A 24717-nucleotide genomic window follows, 5' to 3' on the forward strand; every position below is an offset into this window, starting at 1 on the left:
ACTATAGGCAGGGTACTATAGGCAGTATACCATGCAGGGTACTGTAGGCAGGGTACTGTAGTCAGGGTACTGTAGGCAGGGTACTGTAGGCAGGGTACTATAGGCAGGGTACTATAGGCAGGGTACTATAGGCAGAGTACTATAGACAGGGTACTGTAGGTAGGATACTATAGGTAGGGTACTATAGGCAGGGTACTATAGGCAGAGTACTGTAGTCAGGGTACTATAGGCAGGGTACTATAGGCAGTATACCATGCAGGGTACTGTAGGCAGGGTACTGTAGTCAGGGTACTGTAGGCAGGGTACTGTAGGCAGGGTACTGTAGGTAGGGTACTAAAGGCAGGGTACTGTAGGCAGGGTACTTTAGGCAGAATACTGTAGGCAGGGTACTGTAGGCAGGGTACTGTAGTCAGGGTACTATAGGCAGGGTACTGTAGGTAGGGTACTGTAGGTCAGGGTACTAAAGGCAGGGTACTGTAGCCAGAATATTGTAGACAGGATACTGTAGTCAGGGTACTAAAGGCAGGGTACTGTAGGCAGGGTGCTATAGGCAGGGTGTTATAGGTCGGGGTGTTATAGGCGGGGTGCTATAGGCAGGGTACTGTAGACAGGGTACTACAGGCGGGGTGCTGTAGGCGGGGTACTGTAGCCGGGGTACTGTAGGCGGGGTACTGTAGACGGGGTACTATAGGCGGGGTACTGTAGTCGGGGTACTGTAGTCGGGGTACTAAAGGCGGGGTACTAAAGGCGGGGTGCTGTAGGCGGGGTACTGTAGCCGGGGTACTGTAGGCGGGGTACTGTAGACGGGGTACTGTAGGCGGGGTACTGTAGTCGGGGTACTGTAGTCGGGGTACTAAAGGCGGGGTACTAAAGGCGGGGTACTGTAGCCGGGGTACTAAAGGCGGGGTGCTGTAGGCGGGGTATTGTAGCCGGGGTACTAAAGGCGGGGTACTAAAGGCGGGGTACTGTAGGCGGGGTACTGTAGTCGGGGTACTGTAGTCGGGGTACTAAAGGCGGGGTGCTGTAGGCTGGGTGCTGTAGGCGGGGTACTGTAGGCGGGGTACTGTAGTCGGGGTACTAAAGGCGGGGTACTAAAGGCGGGGTACTGTAGGCGGGGTGCTATAGGCGAGGTACTGTCGGCGAGGTAGTAAAGGCGGGGTACTGTAGCCAGGGTACTATTGGCAGGGTGCTATAGGTAGGGTACTATTGGCAGGGTGCTATAGGTAGGGTACTATTGGCAGGGTGCTATAGGTAGGGTACTAAAGGCGGGGTACTGTAGCCAGGGTACTATTGGCAGGGTGCTATAGGTAGGGTACTATTGGCAGGGTGCTATAGGTAGGGTACTATTGGCAGGGTGCTATAGGTAGGGTACTATTGGCAGGGTGCTATAGGTAGGGTACTATTAGCAGGGTGCTATAGGTAGGGTACTATTGGCAGGGTGCTATAGGTAGGGTACTATTGGCAGGGTGCTATAGGTAGGGTACTATTGGCAGGGTGCTATAGGTAGGGTATACATTTTTGTTTGATTATGGTTGACGGGGAGAGATCACCCCTGCAGCTGCTGTCTAGCTGATGGGATGGGGCCCTACTCTATTGTTCTCACTGTGATCACGGAGCTCTGTGGCATTCTCACTGACACCCTCATCCACACCTCACCCCCTGCCACATGCACAGAGACACTCACTCACTCACTCACTCACTCACTCACTCACTCACTCACTCACTCACTCACTCACTCACTCACTCACTCACTCACTCACTCACTCACTCACTCACTCAACCCTCCTGCCTACCACACTGCCTTGGGGCAACGGAGCTGGAGCGATCTGAATGAGTTAGCGGCATACACATCAATGATTCCCTTGCTGGACGAGCGAATCAGAGGATTCTTGAGCAGCCATGCAGTGCTCTGTCCCTCAGTGCTCACAGACCCTCCCCGAGGAACACTTGTACAGGCTCTGGGTCTCAGCTCAAACTTCATCAAAGTTGGGCTAATTTATTCTGAACCCTCCCCTCCAGTAACCCCTCTACCCCCCCAGCGCTGACTGCCAACGATTAGATGCCCTCCTCAGCTGGAGTTGTTCTTTTTTAATGGGGACATCTTTTGATTTGAAGCCAATGAGTGTCGTCGAGGAGAAGAGGCTGAGAGGGAGAAATGCTGGCTTTTCTTCTTGGATGAAGTAGAGAGAGCGGGACCCTGAAGCAGTGAAGACTCCACTTCACCCAGAGCAGCTCTCAGCATCCAGCCTCTGGCTCAGTCCCATGGATCTAATGAACAGACTACAAGTTCCAACCCCTATCTCTTCTGTTCTGCCACCAGAGAGCTGATATGCTAGAAGCCTGAATTGCTGGGAGCCTGGGATGCCATTTCAAAGAGGAGTTAAAAACTCACAAGATCTAGAAACAGAACAGCGGTTGGACGGGCAGCGCAAGCAGCTCTAGTTAGCTGGATAAAGCTGTGTGTACCTGCAGTAGTGTGATCAGAACGAGCAGACAGGAGAGGAGGATTCACTTCAAGGAGACATATTTTTATAATGCCTAGCCCAGTCAGGAGTTGGTAGAGTCACATAAACAGACCAACTGGGAAACGTAAGGGTCAGATGCCGGCGCAAGAGCAGGTGGGTCTGAGGGTTGTGTCACTGTGTGTGTGTGTGTGTGTGTGTGTGTGTGTGTGTGTGTGTGTGTGTGTGTGTGTGTGTGTGTGTGTGTGTGTGTATGTGTGTGTGTGTGTGTGTGTGTGTGTGTGTGTGTGTGTGTGTGTGTGTGTGTGTGTGTGTGTGTGTGTGTGTGTGTGTGTGTGTGTAGGAGGGATCCGAGATGTGATGCTGATGACCAGTGTGAAAAGGAGGGGGGTCAGTGGACACAGGGATTTCAGCGACCTCTCTCACACACACACACACACACACACACACACACACACACACACACACACACACACACACACACACACACACGCCCGGCTGCACTACTGTGATGTATTACATAATGCGTGATACAATGACTACGTTTTGCCAAGGTTTTATTGGATATTGCTGTTATTGGTGATAGTGCGGTTGAATTCTGACTCATCAGAGATTATAAAGTTGCTACAGTAGCTTTAAATATTGATCGGTATTGTGTGTGTGACTGGCTCTGTATCCTGTTCACACACAGTGAAAACGGGATCTTTGGAATGATGCATCAGTGATCTTCAGGCCAACAGAGAAGTAGTTGGCCTGTGGCCAGCCTAGGGATACAGCCTAGTGATAATCTCGTGCTATCAACTGCTGTCCAAATGCAGATAGGTCAATTTAGCCATATTGCATAATGATCAGAGCTTTGTTTCTACAAATAGCGAGTAGCCTCCTCCTCTCCACTCCGCGTATCTTCTCTGTGATCTGGGGTCTAGGGCTGGCTGAGAGTGGCCGTCTCAGTGGTAGCTGGTTTGTCAGCTGCGCTGAATGTATAGTTATATACGCCTGCCTGGTTGAGCGAGGCTTGGGCTGTAATGTCGCAGCTGCATGCGATGGCTGTGTTATCTGTTTAATGGACTGGACTGAGGCTTGTCATGACTCTGACATCAGCCTACATGAGCCTGGCCTGCAGTGGGTTTCTATAGTGCTGCTGTTCAGCTTTTCCTCACCATTGTTGGATTATATATAGATTTTGAAGCCAATCATTGTCAGTCATCTGCATCAGAACTAGGTTAGCTTTCATGCTAATTTGTTTCATTAAACTCTAGGAGGCCTATTGTGGAGCAACAATGGGAGTTGAATGGGAAGAGTAGTAGGTGACCTAAATAGAGCCTTGACCATAGAAAGGCTCATGCCCTCTTTATGCTGGGAAGGGAAAGGGACTAGGAGGAACAATAACCACGTGAAAACTCTATAAGAATGTCACTGCTCTTCTTTCCCAGCCTATGAAACTGTTTTCTGTCCTCTGGTCTACTGTTTTCTGCCCTCTAGCCTCTACGCTGTCCTCGTCTCTGTCGCTCTAGTCTACTGTCTGTCCTCTGCCGCTGCCCCTAGTCTACGCGCCCTGCCTGTTTCTGCCTCAGTCTACGCGCCCCGTCTACTGTTTTCTGCCCTCTAGTCTACTGCTGCCCTCCGTCTCTGCTGCCTCTAGTCTACGCTGCCTCTGTCTCTGCGCCTCTAGTCTACTGTTTTCTGTCCTCTAGTCTACTGTTTTCTGCCCTCTAGTCTACTGTTTTCTGTCCTCTAGTCTACTGTTTTCTGTCCTCTAGTCTACTGTTTTCTGTCCTCTAGTCTACTGTTTTCTGTCCTCTAGTCTACTGTTTTCTGCCCTCTAGTCTACTGTTTTCTGCCCTCTAGTCTACTGTTTTCTGCCCTCTAGTCTACTGTTTTCTGCCCTCTAGTCTACTGTTTTCTGTCATCTAGTCTACTGTTTTCTGTCATCTAGTCTACTGTTTTCTGCCCTCTAGTCTACTGTTTTCTGTCCTCGTCTACTGTTTTCTGTCCTCTAGTCTACTGTTTTCTGTCATCTAGTCTACTGTTTTCTGCCCTCTAGTCTACTGTTTTCTGCCCTCTCGTCTACTGTTTTCTGCCCTCTAGTCTACTGTTTTCTGTCCTCGTCTACTGTTTTCTGCCCTCTAGTCTACTGTTTTCTGCCCTCTAGTCTACTGTTTTCTGCCCTCTAGTCTACTGTTTTCTGTCATCTAGTCTACTGTTTTCTGTCCTCTAGTCTACTGTTTTCTGCCCTCTAGTCTACTGTTTTCTGTCCTCTAGTCTACTGTTTTCTGTCATCTAGTCTACTGTTTTCTGCCCTCTAGTCTACTGTTTTCTGTCCTCTAGTCTACTGTTTTCTGTCCTCTAGTCTACTGTTTTCTGTCCTCTAGTCTACTGTTTTCTGCCCTCTAGTCTACTGTTTTCTGTCATCTAGTCTACTGTTTTCTGCCCTCTAGTCTACTGTTTTCTGCCCTCTAGTCTACTGTTTTCTGCCCTCTAGTCTACTGTTTTCTGCCCTCTAGTCTACTGTTTTCTGTCCTCTAGTCTACTGTTTTCTGTCATCTAGTCTACTGTTTTCTGCCCTCTAGTCTACTGTTTTCTGCCCTCTAGTCTACTGTTTTCTGCCCTCTAGTCTACTGTTTTCTGTCATCTAGTCTACTGTTTTCTGCCCTCTAGTCTACTGTTTTCTGCCCTCTAGTCTACTGTTTTCTGTCCTCGTCTACTGTTTTCTGTCCTCTAGTCTACTGTTTTCTGTCCTCGTCTACTGTTTTCTGCCCTCTAGTCTACTGTTTTCTGCCCTCTAGTCTACTGTTTTCTGCCCTCTAGTCTACTGTTTTCTGTCCTCTAGTCTACTGTTTTCTGTCCTCTAGTCTACTGTTTTCTGCCCTCTAGTCTACTGTTTTCTGTCATCTAGTCTACTGTTTTCTGCCCTCTAGTCTACTGTTTTCTGCCCTCTAGTCTACTGTTTTCTGCCCTCTAGTCTACTGTTTTCTGCCCTCTAGTCTACTGTTTTCTGTCCTCTAGTCTACTGTTTTCTGCCCTCTAGTCTACTGTTTTCTGCCCTCTAGTCTACTGTTTTCTGCCCTCTAGTCTACTGTTTTCTGCCCTCTAGTCTACTGTTTTCTGTCATCTAGTCTACTGTTTTCTGTCCTCTAGTCTACTGTTTTCTGCCCTCTAGTCTACTGTTTTCTGCACTCCCTGAGAGGATTGGATAGTGATAAGACATATTAAAAGCAGCAGCTTGCCATCTTACGCCTATTGAATTCTTTCAGATCTAGTGCCCTGAGGATCCATTGAGATTGGGTATAGGACTCCCTCCTCAGTGCACTTACTAGTTAGTGACCTCTCTCTCTTTCTCTCCTCCCCCCCAGCGTGGCTGTGACTCGTTCCCAGGACGTGCCCTCCTTCGGTCCTCCTATCCCCAAGGGTGTGACCTTCCCCAAGTCCACTGTCTTCAGGGACTTCCTGCTGGCCAAGGTCATCAACGCAGAGAACGCCGCCCACAAGTCTGAAAAGTTTGGTGCCATGGCGACACGCACGCGACAGGAGTACCTGCGGGACCTGGCAGAGCGGCACGTGACCAGCACGCCGGTGGAGCCCACAGGGAAATTCCCTTTCATCTCCTTGGCTCACAAGCGGCGAGAGAGGGTTCGGCCGTACAGCGGGGCAGAGCTAAGGAGCCTAGGTGCAGTGACATGGCCGGTGCATGCGGAGGACCAGGTAGCCGGGGCGGAGAGGGAGTGTCTACTGGCCATCTCCAACGATTTCCTCATCCTATTGGATCAGGAGGCTAAGGCTGTGGTCTTTAACTGTGCCACGCGCGACGTCATTGGCTGGTCCTCGGGCAGCCCCGCCTCCATGAAGATCTACTATGAGCGTGGGGAGAGCGTGTCGCTGCGCTCCATCAACAACAACACAGAGGACTTTGGAGAGGTGGTCAAACGCCTGGAGGTCAGTAGCAGTACAGGTAGTCTGTGTATTATTGCTGCACTGATGGCTTTATAATATTTCACACACCATCTGTTGTGATTATTACAGGTGTCCCAGGTTTCAAGCCAGATAAGGACCTTTCATCACTAACAAATGGGTTATAATAAACATACCTCTCATTTCCACCTCTGATAATCCATTATGTTCAAAGGAGATGCAGAATAGGCCTACAGTGATTACAAACACAATGTTACAGGTATAGCACTCAGCATTGACCGTATTTGGAGAGGTAGTTTAATCATTCACATGCGATTAGGCAATGCCAGTTGTCTTGAATGAAAGATTAACACTATTTGCTAAGGGTTATTTCATGTTTGTGTGTACAGTGAGTGTGTTTGCCATACCCTTTCTTGTCGGAAAGCGGAGGCGTGCATCAGTGATGTAGCATAATATCCTGCTCTGGCCTTGTTGTGGCTGCCTGGAGGTCTGTGTTAAGTACTAGGTTACAACCTCTTTCCACCTGACACTGGGTCAGAAGGGCCAGGCAAGGTGTATTAAACCTTAAATCCTCCCTCCTGTACAAAAACACTTTAATTGAAGGGTAGCGCATCCGCTGATGATAGATTCAGTCTGTTAGTGTGTGTCTTATCAGATCTAAGCCCAAGGGCAGATTATGTTTATGTGATGTGTTTTACAGTAGCAGCAGCCAACAGAATAGTTTTGTTTTTTATTTACTCAACCCTTATTTTACCAGGTAAGTTGACTGAGAACACATTGTCATGTACAGCAACGACCTGGGGAATAATTACAGGGGAGAGGAGGATGAATGTGCCAATTGGAAACTAGGGATTATTAGGTGGCCATAATGATATGCAAGACACTGGGGTTAACACCCCTACTCTTACGATAAGCGCTATGGGATCTTTAGTGACCACAGAGAGTCAGGACACCCGTTTAACATCCCATCCAAAAGACAGCACACTACACAGGGCAATGCATTTTTTTAGACCAGAGGAAAGAGTGCCTCCTACTGGCTCTCTAAAACCACTTCCAGCACCATCTGGTCTCCCATTCAGGGACCAACCCTGCTTAGCTTCAGAGGCAAGTCAGCAGTGGGATACAAGGTGATATGCTGCACAGAGCACACACAGCACATGCAGTGTAGTCTGTCTTTGGATTTAGAGGTTTCTTACATTATGTAGTGTGGCAGACCAGGGGGTTGGGTCAAAATGTTTACACAGATCAGACACAGACAGTATGATTAGCTCAGTTTCAAAGGTGTTTAAAATAAAATAATAGTCCAAAAGAAAAGAATAGGTCTCCCCAAGAGACCCTCTCCAGTATACCGTGTTCTGGGCTCCGGGTCTTGCTGTATCCTGTGGGGATCAAAACTGAACTCACTCCTGTTACCTCTGGTACCGCCCCAAACTATATGAGAGTCCTTTCCTCCCGCAGTCTCTCCATTGTGTGCTGCCCTTCTGGCAGCTTTATGGGACTTGTACAGCTGGTGAGCAATCAGCCCTTGATTACTCACCAATCCCCAATCAGCCCCAATTAGTCCTGGCCGGAGAGCCCATCGAGACCTGGCACGTGATGGAGCCATCGCCTCGTGATGTATACTCCGTCTGTCACCAGGCCTCGACGAGTCTCCCCCTGGTGGCTGACCTGCTGTACGCCACAGTGTTATAACTCTTCTCCTTCACCTCTTTCTCCTCCCCCTCCTCCTCTCCCCTGTCTCTAGCTCCTGTCAAAGGGCAGCCAGACCACAGAGATGACCCTGAGGAGGAACGGCCTGGGCCAGCTGGGCTTCCATGTAAACTTTGAGGGCATCGTGGCAGAGGTAGAGCCCTACGGGTATGCCTGGCAGGCGGGGCTGCGCCAGGGCAGCAGGCTAGTAGAGATCTGTAAGGTTGCCGTGGCATCGCTGTCCCACGAGCAGATGATCGATCTCCTGAGGACCTCTGTCACCGTCAAGGTGGTCATCATACCCCCGCACGAGGACTCCACCCCTCGCAGGTACAGCTCATGACAACAAATAAGTTACCTATCAACAGATATGTCCCTCTATCAGTCATATCAGTAGCATGCATTTGGGTACTGGGGCAGCGCTGCAGTGTTTGTAGTGTATATCTCGATGTAATAATGGCACCGAAGGAGATGGCTGCCGTTTTACGATCACGTAACCAATTGTGCTATTGTGTATGTTTTTTCGCGTTATTTGTAACTTATTCTGTACATAATGTTTCTGCCACCGTGTCTTATGACCGAAAAGAGCTTCTTGACATCAGGGCAGCGATTACTCACCCCGTACTAGAGGAATTGTTCTTCTTCAACGAGTTGGACAGGAAGGATTTACTCCAGACACCCGACAAGGCCTTCATGCCTGTCATTCGCAGGAGGAAAAGATGGAGGTATCGTGGACGACGGTCCGGGTGCCTTGTAAGGATCCATCGCCGAGAGGGTAATCTACCTTTACCATCGGTCCAATTAGCCAACGTACAATCAATCAATAATAAAATAGACAAACTACGAGCACGTATATCCTACCAACGGGACATTAAAAACTGTAATATCTTATGTTTCACCGAGTTGTGGCTGAACAACGACATGATTAACATACAGCTGGCGGGTTTTAAGCTTTTTCGGCAGGATAGAACAGCAGTCTCTGGTAAGACAAGGGGCGGCGGCCTATGCATATTTGTAAACAACAGCTGGTGCACGAAATCTAAGGAAGTCTCAAGGTTTTGCTCGCCTGAGGTAGAGTATCTCATGATAAGCTGTAGACCACACTATTTACCAAGAGACTTTACATCTATATTTTTCATAGCTGTCTAAAGACCACCGCAGACCGATGCTGGCACTAAGACCGCACTTAATGAGCTGTATATGGCCATAAGAAAACAGGAAAACGCTCATCCAGAGGCAGCGTTTCTAGTGGCCGGGGACTTTAATGCAGGGAAACTCAAATCAGTTTTACCTAATATCTATCAGTATGTTAAAAGTGCAACCAGAAGGAAAAAAACTCTAGACCACATTTACTCCACACACAGAGACACATACAAAGCCCTCCCTCGCCCTCCATTTTGCAAATCTGACCATAATTCTATCCTCCTGATTCCTGCTTACAAGCAAAAACTAAAGCAGTAAGCACCAGTGACTTGGTCAATAAGAAAGTGGTCCGATGAAGCAGATGCTAAGCACAGGACTGTTTTGCTGTCACAGACTGGAATATGTTCCGGGATTCTTCCGATGGCATTGAGGAGTACACCACATTAGTCACTGGCTTCATCAATAAGTGCATTGATGACGTCGTCCCCACAGTGACTGTACGTACATACCCCAACCAGAAGCCATGGGTTACAGGCAAATTCCACACTGAGCTAAAAGGTAGAGCTGCAGCATTCAAGGAGCGGGACTCTAACCCGGAAGCTTATAAGAAATCCCTCTATGCCCTCCAACGAACCATCAAACAGGCAAAGTGTCAATACAGGACTAAGATTGAATCGTACTACATCGGCTCTGATGCTCGTCGGATGTGGTAGGGCATGCAAACTATTATAGACAACAAAGGGAAGCACAGCCACGAGCTGCCCAGTGTCACGAACCTACCAGATTAACCTCTCTAGGTTATGTGGGACGAAATCGTCCCACCTACTCAACAGCCAGTGGAATCCCGTGGCGCGATATTCAAATACCTTAGAAATGCTATTACTTCAATTTCTCAAACATATGACTATTTTACACCATTTTAAAGACAAGACTCTCGTTAATCTAACCACACTGTCCAATTTCAAAAAGGCTTTACAACGAAAGCAAAACATTAGATTATGTCAGCAGAGTACCCAGCCAGAAATAATCAGACACCCATTTTTCAAGCTAGCATATAATGTCACATAAACCCAAACCACAGCTAAATGCAGCACTAACCTTTGATGATCTTCATCAGATGACACTCATAGGACATTATGTTATACAATACATGCATGTTTTGTTCAATCAAGTTCATATTTATATCAAAAACCAGCTTTTTACATTAGCATGTGACGTTCAGAACTAGCATACCCACCGCAAACTTCCGGTGAATTTACTAAATTACTCACAATAAACGTTCACAAAAAACATAACAATTATTTTAAGAATTATAGATACAGAACTCCTTTATGCAATCGCTATGTCCGATTTTAAAATAGCTTTTCGGCAAAAGCACATTTTGTAATATTCTGAGTAGATAGCTCGCCATCACGGGCTAGCTATTTTGACACCCACCAAGTTTGGCACTCACCAAACTCAGATTTACTATAAGAAACATTGGATTACCTTTGCTGTTCTTCGTCAGAATGCACTCCTAGGACTTCTACTTCAATAACAAATGTTGGTTTGGTTCAAAATAATCCATAGTTATGTTCAAATATCCTCTGTTTTGTTCGTGCGTTCAAGACACTATCCGAAGGGTAACGAAGGGTGACGCGCCCGGCGCGTAACGTGACCAAAAAATTCTAAATATTCCATTACCGTACTTCGAAGCATGTCAACCGCTGTTTAAAATCAATTTTTATGTGATTTTTCTCGTAAAAAAGCAATAATATTCCGACCGGGAAACCCTGTTTTCGTTCAAAGACCGGTCTCATTGTTCTCAGATCGACCACTTACCAAATGCACTACTGTTTTTCAGCCATGGCCTGCAAAGTCATCATTCAACGTTCTGCCGCCTTCTGAGAGCCTATGGGAGCCGTAGGAAGTGCCACGTTACAGCAGAGATCCTCAGTTTTCAATAAAGAGAGTGTAGAAGGCCAAGAAATGGTCAGAGAGGGCACTTCCTGTACAGAATCTTCTCAGGTTTTTACCTGCCATATGAGTTCTGTTATACTCACAGAAACCATTCAAACAGTTTTAGAAACTTTAGGGTGTTTTCTATCCAAATCAAACAATTATATGCATATTCTAGTTTCTGGGCAGTAGTAATAACCAGATTAAATCGGGAACGTTTTTTATCTGGACGTGCAAATACTGCCCCCTACCCTAGAGAGGTTAACTAAATTACTTCGATGCTCGCTTCGAGGCAAGTAACACTGAAACATGCATGAGAGCACCAGCTGTTCCAGACAACTGTGTGATCACGCTCTCCTTAGCCGATGCGAGTAAGACCTTTTAAACAGGTCAACATTCACAAGGCCGCAGGGCCAAACGGATTACCAGGATGTGTACTCCGAGCATGTACTCCGTGACCAACTGGCAAGTGTCTTCACTAACATTTTCAACCTGTCCCTGACTGAGTCTGTAATACCAACATTCAAGAAGACCACCATAGTCCCTGTGCCCAATAACACTAAGGTAACCTGCCTAAATGACTATGGACCTGTAGCACTCACGTCTGTAGCAATGAAGTGCTTTGAAAGGCTGGTCATGGCTCACATCAACACCATTATCCCAGAAACCCTAGACCCACTCCAATTTGCATACCACCCCAACAGATCCACAGATGATGCAATCTCTATTGCACTCAACACTGCCCTTTCCCACCTGGACAAAAGGAACACCAATGTGAGAATCCTATTCATTGACTACAGCTCAGCGTTCAACACCATAGTGCCCTCAAAGCTCGTCACTAAGCTAAGGACCCTGGGACTAAACACCTCCCTCTGCAACTGGATCCTGGACTTCCTGACGGGCCGGCCCAGGTGGTAAGGGTAGGGAACATCACATCCGCCACGCTGACCCTCATCACGGGGGCACCTCAGGGTGTGCTCAGTCCCCTCCTGTACTCCCTGTTCACTCATGACTGCGTGGCCAGGCATGACTCCAACACCATCATCAAGTTTGCCGATGACACAACAGTGGTAGGCCTGATCACCGACAATGATGAGACAGCCTATTGGGAGGAGGTCAGAGACCTGGTCATGTGTTGCCAGGACAACAACCCCTCCCTCAACGTGATCAAGACAAAGGAGATGATCTTGGACTACAGGAAAAGGAGGACCGAGCACGCCCCCATTCTCATTGCCGGGGCTATAGTGGAACAGGTTGAGAGCTTCAAGTTCCTTGGTTTCCACATCACCAACAAACTATCATGGTCCAAAAACACTAAGACAGTCGTGAAGAAGGCACAACAAAGCCTATTCTCCCTCAGGAGACTGAAAAGATTTGGCATGGATCCTCAGATCCTCAAAAGGTTCTACAGCTGCACCATTGAGAGCATCCTGACTGGTTGCATCACTGCCTGGTATGTCAACTGCTTGGCCCCCGAACGCAGGGCACTACTTCCTGCCAAGCTTCCTACCATCCAGGACCTCTATATCAGGCGGTGTCAGAGGCAGAATGCCCTAAAAATTGTCAAAGACTCCAGCCACCCTAGTCATAGATTGTTCTCTCTGGTACCGCATGGCAGACGATACCGGAGCGCCAAATTGAGGTCCAAAAGGCTTCTTAACAGCTTCTTCCCCAAGCCATAAGACTCCTGAACAGCTAATCAAAGGGCTACCCGGACCCCTCTTTTACGCTGCTGCTACTCTCTGTTTATAATCTATGCATAGTCACTTTAAATCTACCTACATGTACAAATTACCTCGACTAACTGGTGCCCGCGCACATTGACTCTGTACCGGTGCCCCCTGTATATAGCCTCGCTTGTTATTTTACTGCTGCTGTTTAATTATTTATTACTTTTATTTTCTATTTTCTTTTTATTTGATTTTATTTGATTTATCTCTGTCTCTTCTCACAGAGGCTGTTCAGAGCTGTACCACATGCCCCTGGTGGACTATAAGAACCACAAGGAGGGGATGCCCTATGAGTTTAAATTCCCCTTCCGCAGCAACAACAACAAGTGGCCCCGCACCTCCTCCAGCCCCCAGAGCCGCACCACAGCGGCCCTGGGGGGGACGCTCATCAAGGCCCCGGCTTCAGACTTCCAGGAGCCGACCGGAGTCATCCCCCGCAGCGTGTCCAGCGATGGGCGCCCTCTCAACCCTAAAAGGTAAGAGAGCCACCCTGGCTAATAATATGATATAGTAGGAAAGATGTACAAGCTTCAAGCTTAGTAGTGGAATCTCTATGCTCTGTATCCCTCAGGTATTCCCCAGGGAATGATAACTATGCCCTGGCTTGTTCCATCGTGATGGGCCGCTCTCCACACACCCGTAAAGCTCCTACCAGCCTCTCCTACATAGACACTGGGAGCGCAGGCCCTAACCACTGGAGACAGAAGTCCATGCCAGATGGGTGAGAGGTCACTCAGGCCAGAACAAACCTGGGCCAATTTATGGCCACATTCAGACCACACCCAGATCATACACAGACCAAAATTCAGATCTAGAAACAGATCGCTGTAGGGTTTCACCTAAATTGCTCTATTTTCAGATGTAATTACTTCTTTGGGAGTTATCCAATAATAGAAAGGAAATGACTAAATGATATGTTGTCTCGTTGATATGTTATAGTCATCGTGGCAGAGGTACTCCTGTTTTGTTCAATAAATGATGCAGCTAGACATGATGCCGTCTTCTTCCGTCTATTTTCTAGGTTTAACAACAATACCCGCCACTCCCCTGTGTCTGCTGAGCGTCAGGGAGTGGGAGAGGGGTCTAACGGGACTAAGCCTGCCACCGGATGGCCCCGTGCGGTGGAAGAGGAGGTGGCCGACAGGGGGCCTGATAGAGCAGGTAAGAGGACACGCTTTAGAACAGTGTCATTCAAAGTCGCGGTCACGACCCCAGGAACTGCAGTGGGGTCGCCAAAATGATGTTTTTGAGAAAGATAATTTGAAAAATCTAATTGTATTGAGTAAATGTATTTATTGGTTTATTTTCAATTTGATAAGAGATGAAAATGCAATTAAGTTATTTTTTTATTTAAAATTCTAAATGTCCCGATTTTAAGGTTGTGTCATTAGATTTGGCGTGGGGTGGGGGTCACGAGAAAATCTTTGGAAAAAATGGGGTCCCCAGAAATTTGCTGAAAATGTTTGAATACCACTGCTTTAGAAAATGCCAAAGTCATGTCTCTGGTGTTTTGGGTGATGCAGATAATGAGAGTCAGAGACAGGAATAGCTCTCTATGTTACTGGTATTGTTATCTGTGTCTCATTCCTCTGTTTGTTCCTGTCCCTCCCAGACCCAGCTGTATCCAAGGCTGCAGTAACTCGTCTCCAGCAGCAGGAACAGGGGACACACCTGTCTCCCAACAAGAACATCAAGGTGAGGCACCAGGCTCAAATATGACCAAATATGTCTTCTAACATGCTGACCAGACCGCTTGTGCGCGATCAGGACAGGATCAGGACAAGCAGGTTGAAATATCAACTATACTGCTCAAAAAAATAAAGGGGACACTTAAACCACACATCCTAGATCTGAATGAAAGAAATAATCTTATTAAATACTTTTTTCTTTACATAGTTGAATGTGCTGACAACAAAATCACACAAAAATAATCAATGGAAATCCAATTTATCAACCCATGGAGGTCTGGATTTGGAGTCACACTCAAAATTAAAGTGGAAAACCACACTACAGGCTGATCCAACTTTGATGTAATGTCCTTAAAACAAGTCAAAATGAGGCTCAGTAGTGTGTGTGGCCTCCAAGTGCCTGTATGACCTCCCTACAACGCCTGGGCATGCTCCTGATGAGGTGGCGGATGGTCTCCTGAGGGATCTCCTCCCAGACCTGGACTAAAGCATCCGCCAACTCCTGGACAGTCTGTGGTGCAACGTGGCGTTGGTGGATGGAGCGAGACATGATGTCCCAGATGTGCTCAATTGGATTCAGGTCTGGGGAACGGGCGGGCCAGTCCATAGCATCAATGCCTTCCTCTTGCAGGAACTGCTGACACACTCCAGCCACATGAGGTCTAGCATTGTCTTGCATTAGGAGGAACCCAGAGCCAACCGCACCAGCATATGGTCTCACAAGGGGTCTGAGGATCTCATTTCGGTACCTAATGGCAGTCAGGCTACCTCTGGCGAGCACATGGAGGGCTGTGCGGCCCCCCAAAGAAATGCCACCCCACACCATGACTGACCCACCGCCAAACCGGTCATGCTGGAGGATGTTGCAGGCAGCAGAACGTTCTCCACGGCGTCTCCAGACTCTGTCACGTCTGTCACGTGCTCAGTGTGAACCTGCTTTCATCTGTGAAGATGGTGGCGAATTTGCCAATCTTGGTGTTCTCTGGCAAATGCCAAACGTCCTGCACGGTGTTGGGCTGTAAGCACAACCCCCACCTGTGGACGCCGGGCCCTCATACCACCCTCATGGAGTCTGTTTCTGACCGTTTGAGCAGACACATGCACATTTGTGGCCTGCTGGAGGTCATTTTGCAGGGCTCTGGCAGTGCTTCTCCTGCTCCTCCTTGCACAAAGGCGGAGGTAGTGGTCCTGCTGCTGGGTTGTTGCCCTCCTACGGCCTCCTCCACGTCTCCTGATGTACTGGCCTGTCTCCTGGTAGCATCTCCAAGCTCTGGACACTACGCTGACAGACAAAGCAAACCTTCTTGCCACAGCTCGCATTGATGTACCATCCTGGATGAGCTGCACTACCTGAGCCACTTGTGTGGGTTGTAGACTCCGTCTCATGCTACCACTAGAGTGAAAGCGCCGCCAGCATTCATAAGTGACCAAAACATCAGCCAGGAAGCATAGGAACTGAGAAGTGGTCTGTGGTCCCCACCTGCAGAACCACTCCTTTATTGGGGGTGTCTTGCTAATTGCCTATAATTTCCACCTGTTGTCTATTCCATTTGCACAACAGCATGTGAAATTTATTGTCAATCAGTGTTGCTTCCTAAGTGGACAGTTTGATTTCACAGAAGTGTGATTGACTTGGAGTTACATTGTGTTGTTTAAGTGTTCCCTTTATTTTTTGAGCAGTCTATATTAATTTGGGGACAGGTCGAAAAGCAAACATTTATGGCAATTTAGCTAGCTAGCTTGCTGTTGCTAGCTAATTTGTCCTGGGATATAAACATTGGGTTGTTATTTGACCTGAAATGCACAATTACCTGAAATTAATAATTATGTTAATGTATTATTTAAGTTTTTCATTTGTAATACATTTGCAAATAAATCTAAAAATCTGTTTTTGCTTTGTGATTATGGGGTATTGTGTGTAGATTGAGGAGGGAATTTTTTTTTTTTAATCCATTTTAGAATAAGGCTGTAACAAAATTTGGAAAAAGTCAACAGGTCTGAATACTTTCCGACTGCACTAGCTTGGCAATGTAGATTCTTGTCCATGTCAAAGTAGTCTTTATTTACTATGGTCAAACAACCAGGACGTGACTGTAGGGTCTCTGTCTCTACAGGTGGAAGCTTCCTACTCCTCCAGCCAATCAGGCAGCAACACACTGTCCAGTAATGCCTCCAGCTCTGCCCACAGTGATGAAAAGTGGTATGAGATTGGCTCCAGCAGGACAGGGGTACGGCCTGACTCAGAGCTCAACGGCTACCTACAGGGGGCATCCACAGACAGCGGCATCGATGCTACCTCCTACGGGGCCACAGGGTCCGGGGGTTCCAGAGCCAAAGAGCGGCGGGCCCAAGAGACGTCTCCTTCAGCCCCAGACTCCCCCGGCCCCCCAGGGAGCAGCGCATACCCAGCCCAGAGCCCCCTTGTGTTCCCCCCAGCCCCGGACAGTGGCTCTTACACCCTCAGTGATGCTGCGTCCCACTCCAGGTGTGTGTGCCTCCCTGTGCTGTGCTACCCCACATGAAAAAATACTATAGTGTATACTATGGTAGGAATACTATAGTATTCACTGTATTGTTTTTGCTGACTTCACTGTAGTATTCACTGTTTATTTATTTTTTTGAAATTATTGAACCTTTATTTAACTAGGCAAGTCAGTTAAGAACAAAATCTTATTTACAATGATGGCCTACACCGGCCAAACCCGGACAATGCTGGGCCAATTGTGCGCGGCCCTATGGGACTCCCAATCATGGCCGGTTGTGATACAGCCGGAAATCGAACCAGGGTGTCTGTAGTGACGCCTCTAGCACTGAGATTCTTAGTGCCTTAGACCGCTGCGCCACTCGGGAGCCTGTAGTAGTGAATAATGTGGTATTTACTGCATTATACTGTAGTATTTGCAGTTTACTATAGTATAAATACTCTAGTAAAAAAAGTAGTATATACTATAGTATTTATTGTAGTGTTTTTGTATATATTACTGTAGTATTTACTATAGTATTTTTGTTTTATTATCTTTGACATAGAAGTGGAGGTGTTCTCCTCCTGCTCTTTTCTATAACCATAGGGTACACAACCATGTGCCATGTGCCACCACAAATTGGGATATGTGGGAGGGGAATGGGCAGGGTATATGCAAATTAAATACTGTAGTATTTACTATAGTTTTTTTAAAGTGTATTTGCGGACTGTAGTGTTTTTGCTGACATTTCTGTAGTATTTACTACCGTGTTTTTTTGTTGGTGGATAATACTGTAGTATATACTATAGTATTCTACAGTATACTACAACATTCTATACTAAGTACTACACATGATTGAGGGATACTACAGTGCAGTGTTGTGTTCGAGACCACCTAAAGCGAGATCGATTCAAGACCAAGACCGGAGCAAATCGAGTCCGAGTCAAGACTAAGTCCGGAGGGGGGGCGAGACCAAGTCAAGACCGGGAGGGGGACAAGGGGTTCGAGACCGAGTCAAGACCGAGACCAGAAAAATGCGAGTCCAATTCAAGACCATGATTGTAATTTTTTCAAATCCCCACCATAATAAGAGTTCATAATGTCCAGTATTTCTGTGTTCATATTTCAGAACAACATATGGATTCTTTTGACATTCAGAATAGTGAATAAATGCTGCTGGGGGCAAATAGAGCCACTCATTATTATTAACCCAAACACAGTGGGGAACAATGAGGGCCTTCTACGCTTTCAGAGAAAGGGCTAAGGATTTTAAATAATTATTATAATAACATAATAATAATCATAATTATATAATTATTTTCACTAATGTTCTGATTCAATCCCTTCATTTTTTGTTGGAAAGGAAAGGGTTAACACTGAAGAGAAAAAAATATACAATCAGGATTTTTCTTTGCTGGTCTCTGGGGAGATACATTTAGCTAGCTAAGTCAGCCATTGGCTAGGCCATCAGAAGGTAGATAAAGGCATCTGCCATTCAACTGTATTAGGGCAAAATTTTGGAGTGACAGTGGAATCAACCAATCATATTTTGACTTAATGGGTGGGACCGTTTTTACAAAAATGTATGGAAACTTCTGCCTTCTTTAAGGCCAACAGGTCGCTGCGCAATCTGGTGAGTGGAACTGTGTTTTTTATTGCAGCACGCTTGCTGTTGTTAGCCATCTCTTTGAAAATAACTTATGTGTGTGAAACATTGTTGCATTTAAAGTGGAACTGACAGCATTTTAGCAACATGAAATCTTATTCAAATCTGTTCATATACATCCCCCAGGAAGAATATGTCACTTTTTTTAACCATTTTCCTGCAAGCGATCACTTAGATATGGTCACGTTGTCATGAATTCTTAGAATGTTTGGGAATTATGTATACTAAGGCATTTGTGAATATTCTACAGCAATATAGAGTGGGAAAGCGGCTGTGCGTTTGGATAATTAATGGACACAGCAGTAAATAAAATCTAATAAAAGCATCTGTCATGTCCAGGACCGGAGTCTACACAGACCGGTGTGCTATAGACAATCAGAGCTACAGTAGGCCTTTATACAAACAAGCCATTTGCCACATGGGCCTGCCATCATTCACTTTGAACTGGACTGTGTGTTTACAGGCAGTAGGGCCTGTCATCATTCACTTTGAACTGGACTGTGTGTTTACAGGCAGTAAGGCCTGTCATCATTCACTTTGAACTGGACTGTGTGTTTACAGGCAGTAGACCCTGCCATCATTCACTTTGAACTGGACTGTGTGTTTACAGGCAGTAGGGCCTGTCATCATTCACTTTGAACTGGACTGTGTGTTTACAGGCAGTAGACCCTGTCATCATTCACTATGAACTGGACTGTGTGTTTACAGGCAGTAGACCCTGTCATCATTCACTATGAACTGGACTGTGTGTTTACAGGCAGTAGCAACAGCGCGGCTTTAGATCATTAGAACACATTCGTCAAAAGCCACAAAATACACCTGAATGGATTTCTGCAAATATGTTAACCCCACGGGAGTCCTCTTACATTTGTGAACCTTACAGTCCTATTGATCAAACAACCATGAAAAGGTAGGTTCTCTCTCCCTCAGTTATCAATGACAACAAGATCAACAACTAATGCTAGGCAGAGCAAGATGAGATAAAATCTAACGAAGGAACATTAGATAAACCCTCTCAAACTTTTTCAGCTAGTTGGCCGTCAAAATTGCACTGATGAACGATGGGGAATTGTAGCCTTCTCGTCCTTCTGCAGCTTGCCTGCCAATAAATGCTTGTCCCAACGAAGCACCCAAGCGAACTGGCTAAAATTGGCTGGCTTGCTAGCTAGCTACTTCCAGACACAAATGAGAGAACACCTCACTCTGACCATTTTCCTCGACGTAGCAGAGTTGGTTAGGCTGTTTACATGTTATTTAGAACATTCTTGACTAAGTATTACTTTTTTTGCCTACGTTTGCTGACACCGGTCATATTCAGCGGGTGTTGCGCATTCGTAAATTCATCAGTTGCCAGCTAGCAGCGAGGAATTGGCCCAGAAGCAGCCTTCTTGAACTGATTGAATCGGCCCGGAATTGGGTGTCAGACTTGGCCTGGAATCAAAATGAATGACTGCCAAGTACATTAGGCCGTTTCCGTCTACCGGAATTCAGCCGACTTTGCCGGGATCTTACTAGAATCCCCCCCGGAAGCGTCCCGATGAAAATCTAAATAAGTGTATACAAAATGACCCAATTTAGTCATTTTAAATATTACTATTATACATACAAATTATACCATCCACAAAAAAAAACATTTTGTGTCGGAGGAAACACCATACACCTGGTGACCGTGTCAGCGTGCATGCGCCTGGCCCGCCACAGGAGTCACTACAGGGCGATGGGACAAAGACATCCCGGCCGGCCAAACCCTCCCCTAACTCAGACAACGCTGGGCCAATTGTGCGTCGCCTCGTGTATCTCCCAGTCGCGGCTGGCACGGATCTCGAACCAGCATCTGTAGCAATGCAGTTTGTTGCGCCACTCGCGAGGCTCCATCCACAAAGTTTTTAATGCTTATCAATTGCCTTGCACAAAGTATCAAAATACTAAAATACTACACAGGACTCTTAAAGAATTTCATTTAAATGTTAATTGTATTTTTTGATCACAGAAACAATGAGAAAATATGGAAAAATGTATTATGAAATGTTATTTATATAAAGCAGCCTGTGTAATCATCTGCCAGAGAGTTGCCTTGAGCCCCAAGTAATACATTTGGGCCAGATAACTCACACCGGAATCAGCCCGAGCTCAATCCCCGCATCCTAGCCATAAGTAATACTGCCGAAGGCGGCCCAGACACGGGTCACATGACGTCGGCCGAGTCTGACTCCCAGCCGAGTGCCCCGACTCTCAGCCGGAATCGTCCCAGATCCACTGTGCTAGCTGGGTTATTCTGCGCTCTTGGGAACTCATACGAGAGTGCACTGAAGTCGCAGTAGATAGCCAGAGTGAATTTGCGAACGCAAGAGATATGCTAACTGGAAAACAGTCGTTCATATTCTTGCTAGTTAACCAAATGACATCTCTAGCCAAAAAAAAACGATATGAGGGAAAAAAGTCTGTCACTCACCCACTCCTCCAATGGCATGACATAACATCCTCCTAGCAGCTAGCTAGCTAGCTAACAGGCTCTGTGTTTTTAGCTTGCTACATACATAGATACGCTAGTATATTAGCCATGTTATGACAGACTTGTGGTCATCGCCCTTGCTAGTTTGATTGTATTGACATTCCCAGCGTTAGTTACATTTGTTCGTTTTTGTCCGGAATATTGAGTCATTGAAACTGAAACAGTGCATCTCGAATGGAGGCAGCAAACAATGTACCAGGCCAGTTGTGATTTACAACCTGATAGCAATGAAATGTATTGGTGAATTATATTGATCATGCATTGAACTGCATCCATCTATTCTGCCAACAACGCCTTTCATGCTGACCACACCGACCGGCTCGCGCCAGTTCATCTTTCAATCACCCACATGGCTATATGCTCCTAAAAACCAATGAGGAGACGGGAGAGGTGGGACTTGCAGCGCGTCTAGCGTCACAAGTAGAACCAAGTTACGCAGACGCTCGTTGACTTGCGTGAGCGGTGTGGGTGCAATGATTGAATAACATGTATGTGTACATTTATTTTGCAACACTCGCGCACACGCCGCTGGCGGTTTAGTCAGCATGTTAGTGTACGTCATGGAACGTTGAGTCAAATATAACCTATTTTTAAAACCTCTTATGAAGTTGGTTTTGTAGAATAAGAATTTGATATTTTTTATTGATATTATGATCGTCTGTTTGTTTCGTATCTGCAAAGTAGTTAAAATGCTGTCAGTTCTACTTTAAACTTTAGGTCACCAGTTACTTTGTGGGCTAAACATGAAATTATTTTTGCCATGGGAGGTCATAGTTGTACATTTCGATTGGGAAATGCTTAATGGTTGTGTAATTTTATGATTGGGACCTACTGGCTTATTATGTCAGAGTTCATGGACTGCTTCTCTTTTAACATCATACTGTGTGTATGACTGCTGTCTTTCCATCGGCCCTATGCATTTTAGTCATTTAGCAGACGCTCTTATCCAGAGCGACTTACAGTAGTGAATGCTTACATTTCATTTCATGCATTGTTTTTTGTTTTTGTACTGGCCCCCCGTGGGAATCGAACCCACAACCCTGGTGTTGCAAACACCATGCTCTACCAACTGAGCCACAGTGGTGTAGTGGTGCCTGGAGAAGTGGGTATACTCAAATTTTGCCAAAAAGTTCCCAAACAATCTGCCCAGTGAAGGAAAGACACCCTGTGTGAAAAATCGTATGTTTTCCGATGGTTTCCTATAGACTTCAGATTTTCACTCTCAAAATCACACAAAAATATATAAATAGAAAATAGACAAAAAATGTGTGCACAAAACTTTTTTAATACTTGGTTTGATAACCCATTGTTGCCTTAGTTAGCATTTACTGGTAGATATCATAAGTTTAAACGTCTTTCCTACCCTATCAGCTACTGATGTCATTCTTCTTCTTCATGCCAAAACCAGTTGAGAGCAGCACGCTCTTGCTGCCTGCAGATGATATTCCACTGAAACAAGGCTATGTGTGCGGCGCTCGTGAATATATTTCATGTGCTTTGTGATTGTGTAGGCTACTTTGTGCATGATTTCTCAGTTTATGGGGCTCCCGAGTGGCCCCCGAGTGGCACAGCGGTCTAAGGCACTGCAGCTCAGTGCTAGAGGCGTTACTACAGACCCTGGTTCAATTCCAGGCTGTATCACAACCGGCCGTGATTGGGTGTCCCATAGGGCGGTGCACAATTGGCCCAGCGTCGTTTGGCTGGGTTAGGCCGTCATTGTAAATAAGAATTTGTTCTTAACTGACTTGCCTAGTTAAATAAAATGATTATACCTGCATATACCCTCCACTACAACACTGGCCCTTTATGTTTTACAAAAAGTGCACTCTCCTACATCAGTGTGTTGGTATTACGGCTGCTGTCCTTTCAGAATCACAAACTAGTCACACACTGAAGACCTATAGGTTTGCCACTGTACAAACATGTCTATAATAGATATAAAGGCTGTTGAAATAATGTTTCAAGAAAGGAGTCTATATATTTGGCCTGGCGAAGCAGTTTTATGTGCTGACTGAATGGAAGCTGATAATTATGAGATTTTTACTCTGCTGGTCTCGGGAAGAAATTAAGAGTCCTCACTGTCCGGGGGTACAGTGTGTAGTATAGTATACTACAGTTTACTACAGAATTCTATAGTAAGTACTGTAGTATTGTATAAGTAAACTGTAGTAGTTTTTCATGTGGGACACTAGAGTTCTATTACAGTCGACTCTTTATGCAGCCAATACATTTCCTCTCACGTATCAATGTTTCATTAAGCAGACAGTAATGCTTTGTAGTCCTTGTATATCCCTTATTGTCCCAGATGGAAAACTCCCAAGCCTTGCGGTTTGGTGGTGAGAGGTAGCAAGCAGCAACCTGCTGTATGTGTGTCTGTGTGTGTGTGTGTGTGCGCACATGTGTGTGTGTGTATCTGAGTGTGTGTGTGTTTGTGTGTGTGTGTGTGTGTGCGCTGCGTGCTTGTTTGTGTGTGAGCCAGGTTCTCACAGAGAGAAAGAGAGCGCTTGAAACACTGAGGAATGCTGAATGTGAGAGCTCAGCACTGTTAACACTCCTAAACCACTGTTCCTTTGAGTGAACAGAGGCTTTCCTCCTCTCCTCAGCCTCTCCTCTGTGGCTCTGAAATAACTCCAGCACCACCAGACTAGTGACTGTTTTATTGTACACACAGCATGTCTGAGGAGGGAGACGCTCGCTTTCATGTCAAACTGGGAGAAATGTTGTTTGAAATGTTAAAATGGAAGAAGTCCAAGGACACTCTGTCCTATTTCTTTTTCTTCATGAATTTAAATTCTCATCTCAAGATGTGGAGACATCGGAGATGTAGTGTGTGGGGAAAAGTAGTCAGAATTACCATATGTTTTTGAAATATTGTACAGAAATGTGTTCGTAGATGAGTGCACATTACAGAAATGTGTTCGTAGATGAGTGCACATTACAGAAATGTGTTCGTAGATGAGTGCACATTACAGAAATGTGTTCGTAGATGAGTGCACATTACAGAAATGTGTTCGTAGATGAGTGCACATTACAGAAATGTGTTCGTAGATGAGTGCACATTACAGAAATGTGTTCGTAGATGAGTGCACATTACAGAAATGTGTTCGTAGATGAGTGCACATTACAGAAATGTGTTCGTAGATGAGTGCACATTACAGAAATGTGTTCGTAGATGAGTGCACATTACAGAAATGTGTTCGTAGATGAGTGCACATTACAGAAATGTGTTCGTAGATGAGTGCACATTACAGAAATGTGTTCGTAGATGAGTGCACATTACAGAAATGTGTTCGTAGATGAGTGCACATTACAGAAATGTGTTCGTAGATGAGTGCACATTACAGAAATGTGTTCGTAGATGAGTGCACATTACAGAAATGTGTTCGTAGATGAGTGCACATTACAGAAATGTGTTCGTAGATGAGTGCACATTACAGAAATGTGTTCGTAGATGAGTGCACATTACAGAAATGTGTTCGTAGATGAGTGCACATTACAGAAATGTGTTCGTAGATGAG

At 45.9% G+C, this 24717-nt stretch overlaps 1 protein-coding gene across 3 annotated transcripts in view; it reads left to right on the forward strand.

Annotated features, from left to right (window-relative positions):
- The window catches only part of LOC106611072 (signal-induced proliferation-associated 1-like protein 1), an 83794-nt gene that overhangs the window by 53448 nt on the left and 5629 nt on the right, over nucleotides 1-24717 (forward strand). For all 3 annotated transcript variants that reach the window (XM_082955660.1, XM_082955661.1, XM_014210935.2), the window contains 7 exons: nucleotides 5816-6395; nucleotides 8116-8390; nucleotides 13096-13347; nucleotides 13443-13592; nucleotides 13893-14032; nucleotides 14484-14566; nucleotides 16674-17044. In XM_082955660.1, the coding sequence (XP_082811786.1) occupies nucleotides 5816-6395; nucleotides 8116-8390; nucleotides 13096-13347; nucleotides 13443-13592; nucleotides 13893-14032; nucleotides 14484-14566; nucleotides 16674-17044 (1851 nt within the window). The remainder of the gene's footprint in view (nucleotides 1-5815; nucleotides 6396-8115; nucleotides 8391-13095; nucleotides 13348-13442; nucleotides 13593-13892; nucleotides 14033-14483; nucleotides 14567-16673; nucleotides 17045-24717) is intronic.

This window comes from Salmo salar, chromosome 09 (genome assembly GCF_965601325.2).
Source record: "Salmo salar chromosome 09, fSalSal1, whole genome shotgun sequence".
NCBI classification, from domain to species: Eukaryota; Metazoa; Chordata; class Actinopteri; order Salmoniformes; family Salmonidae; genus Salmo; species Salmo salar.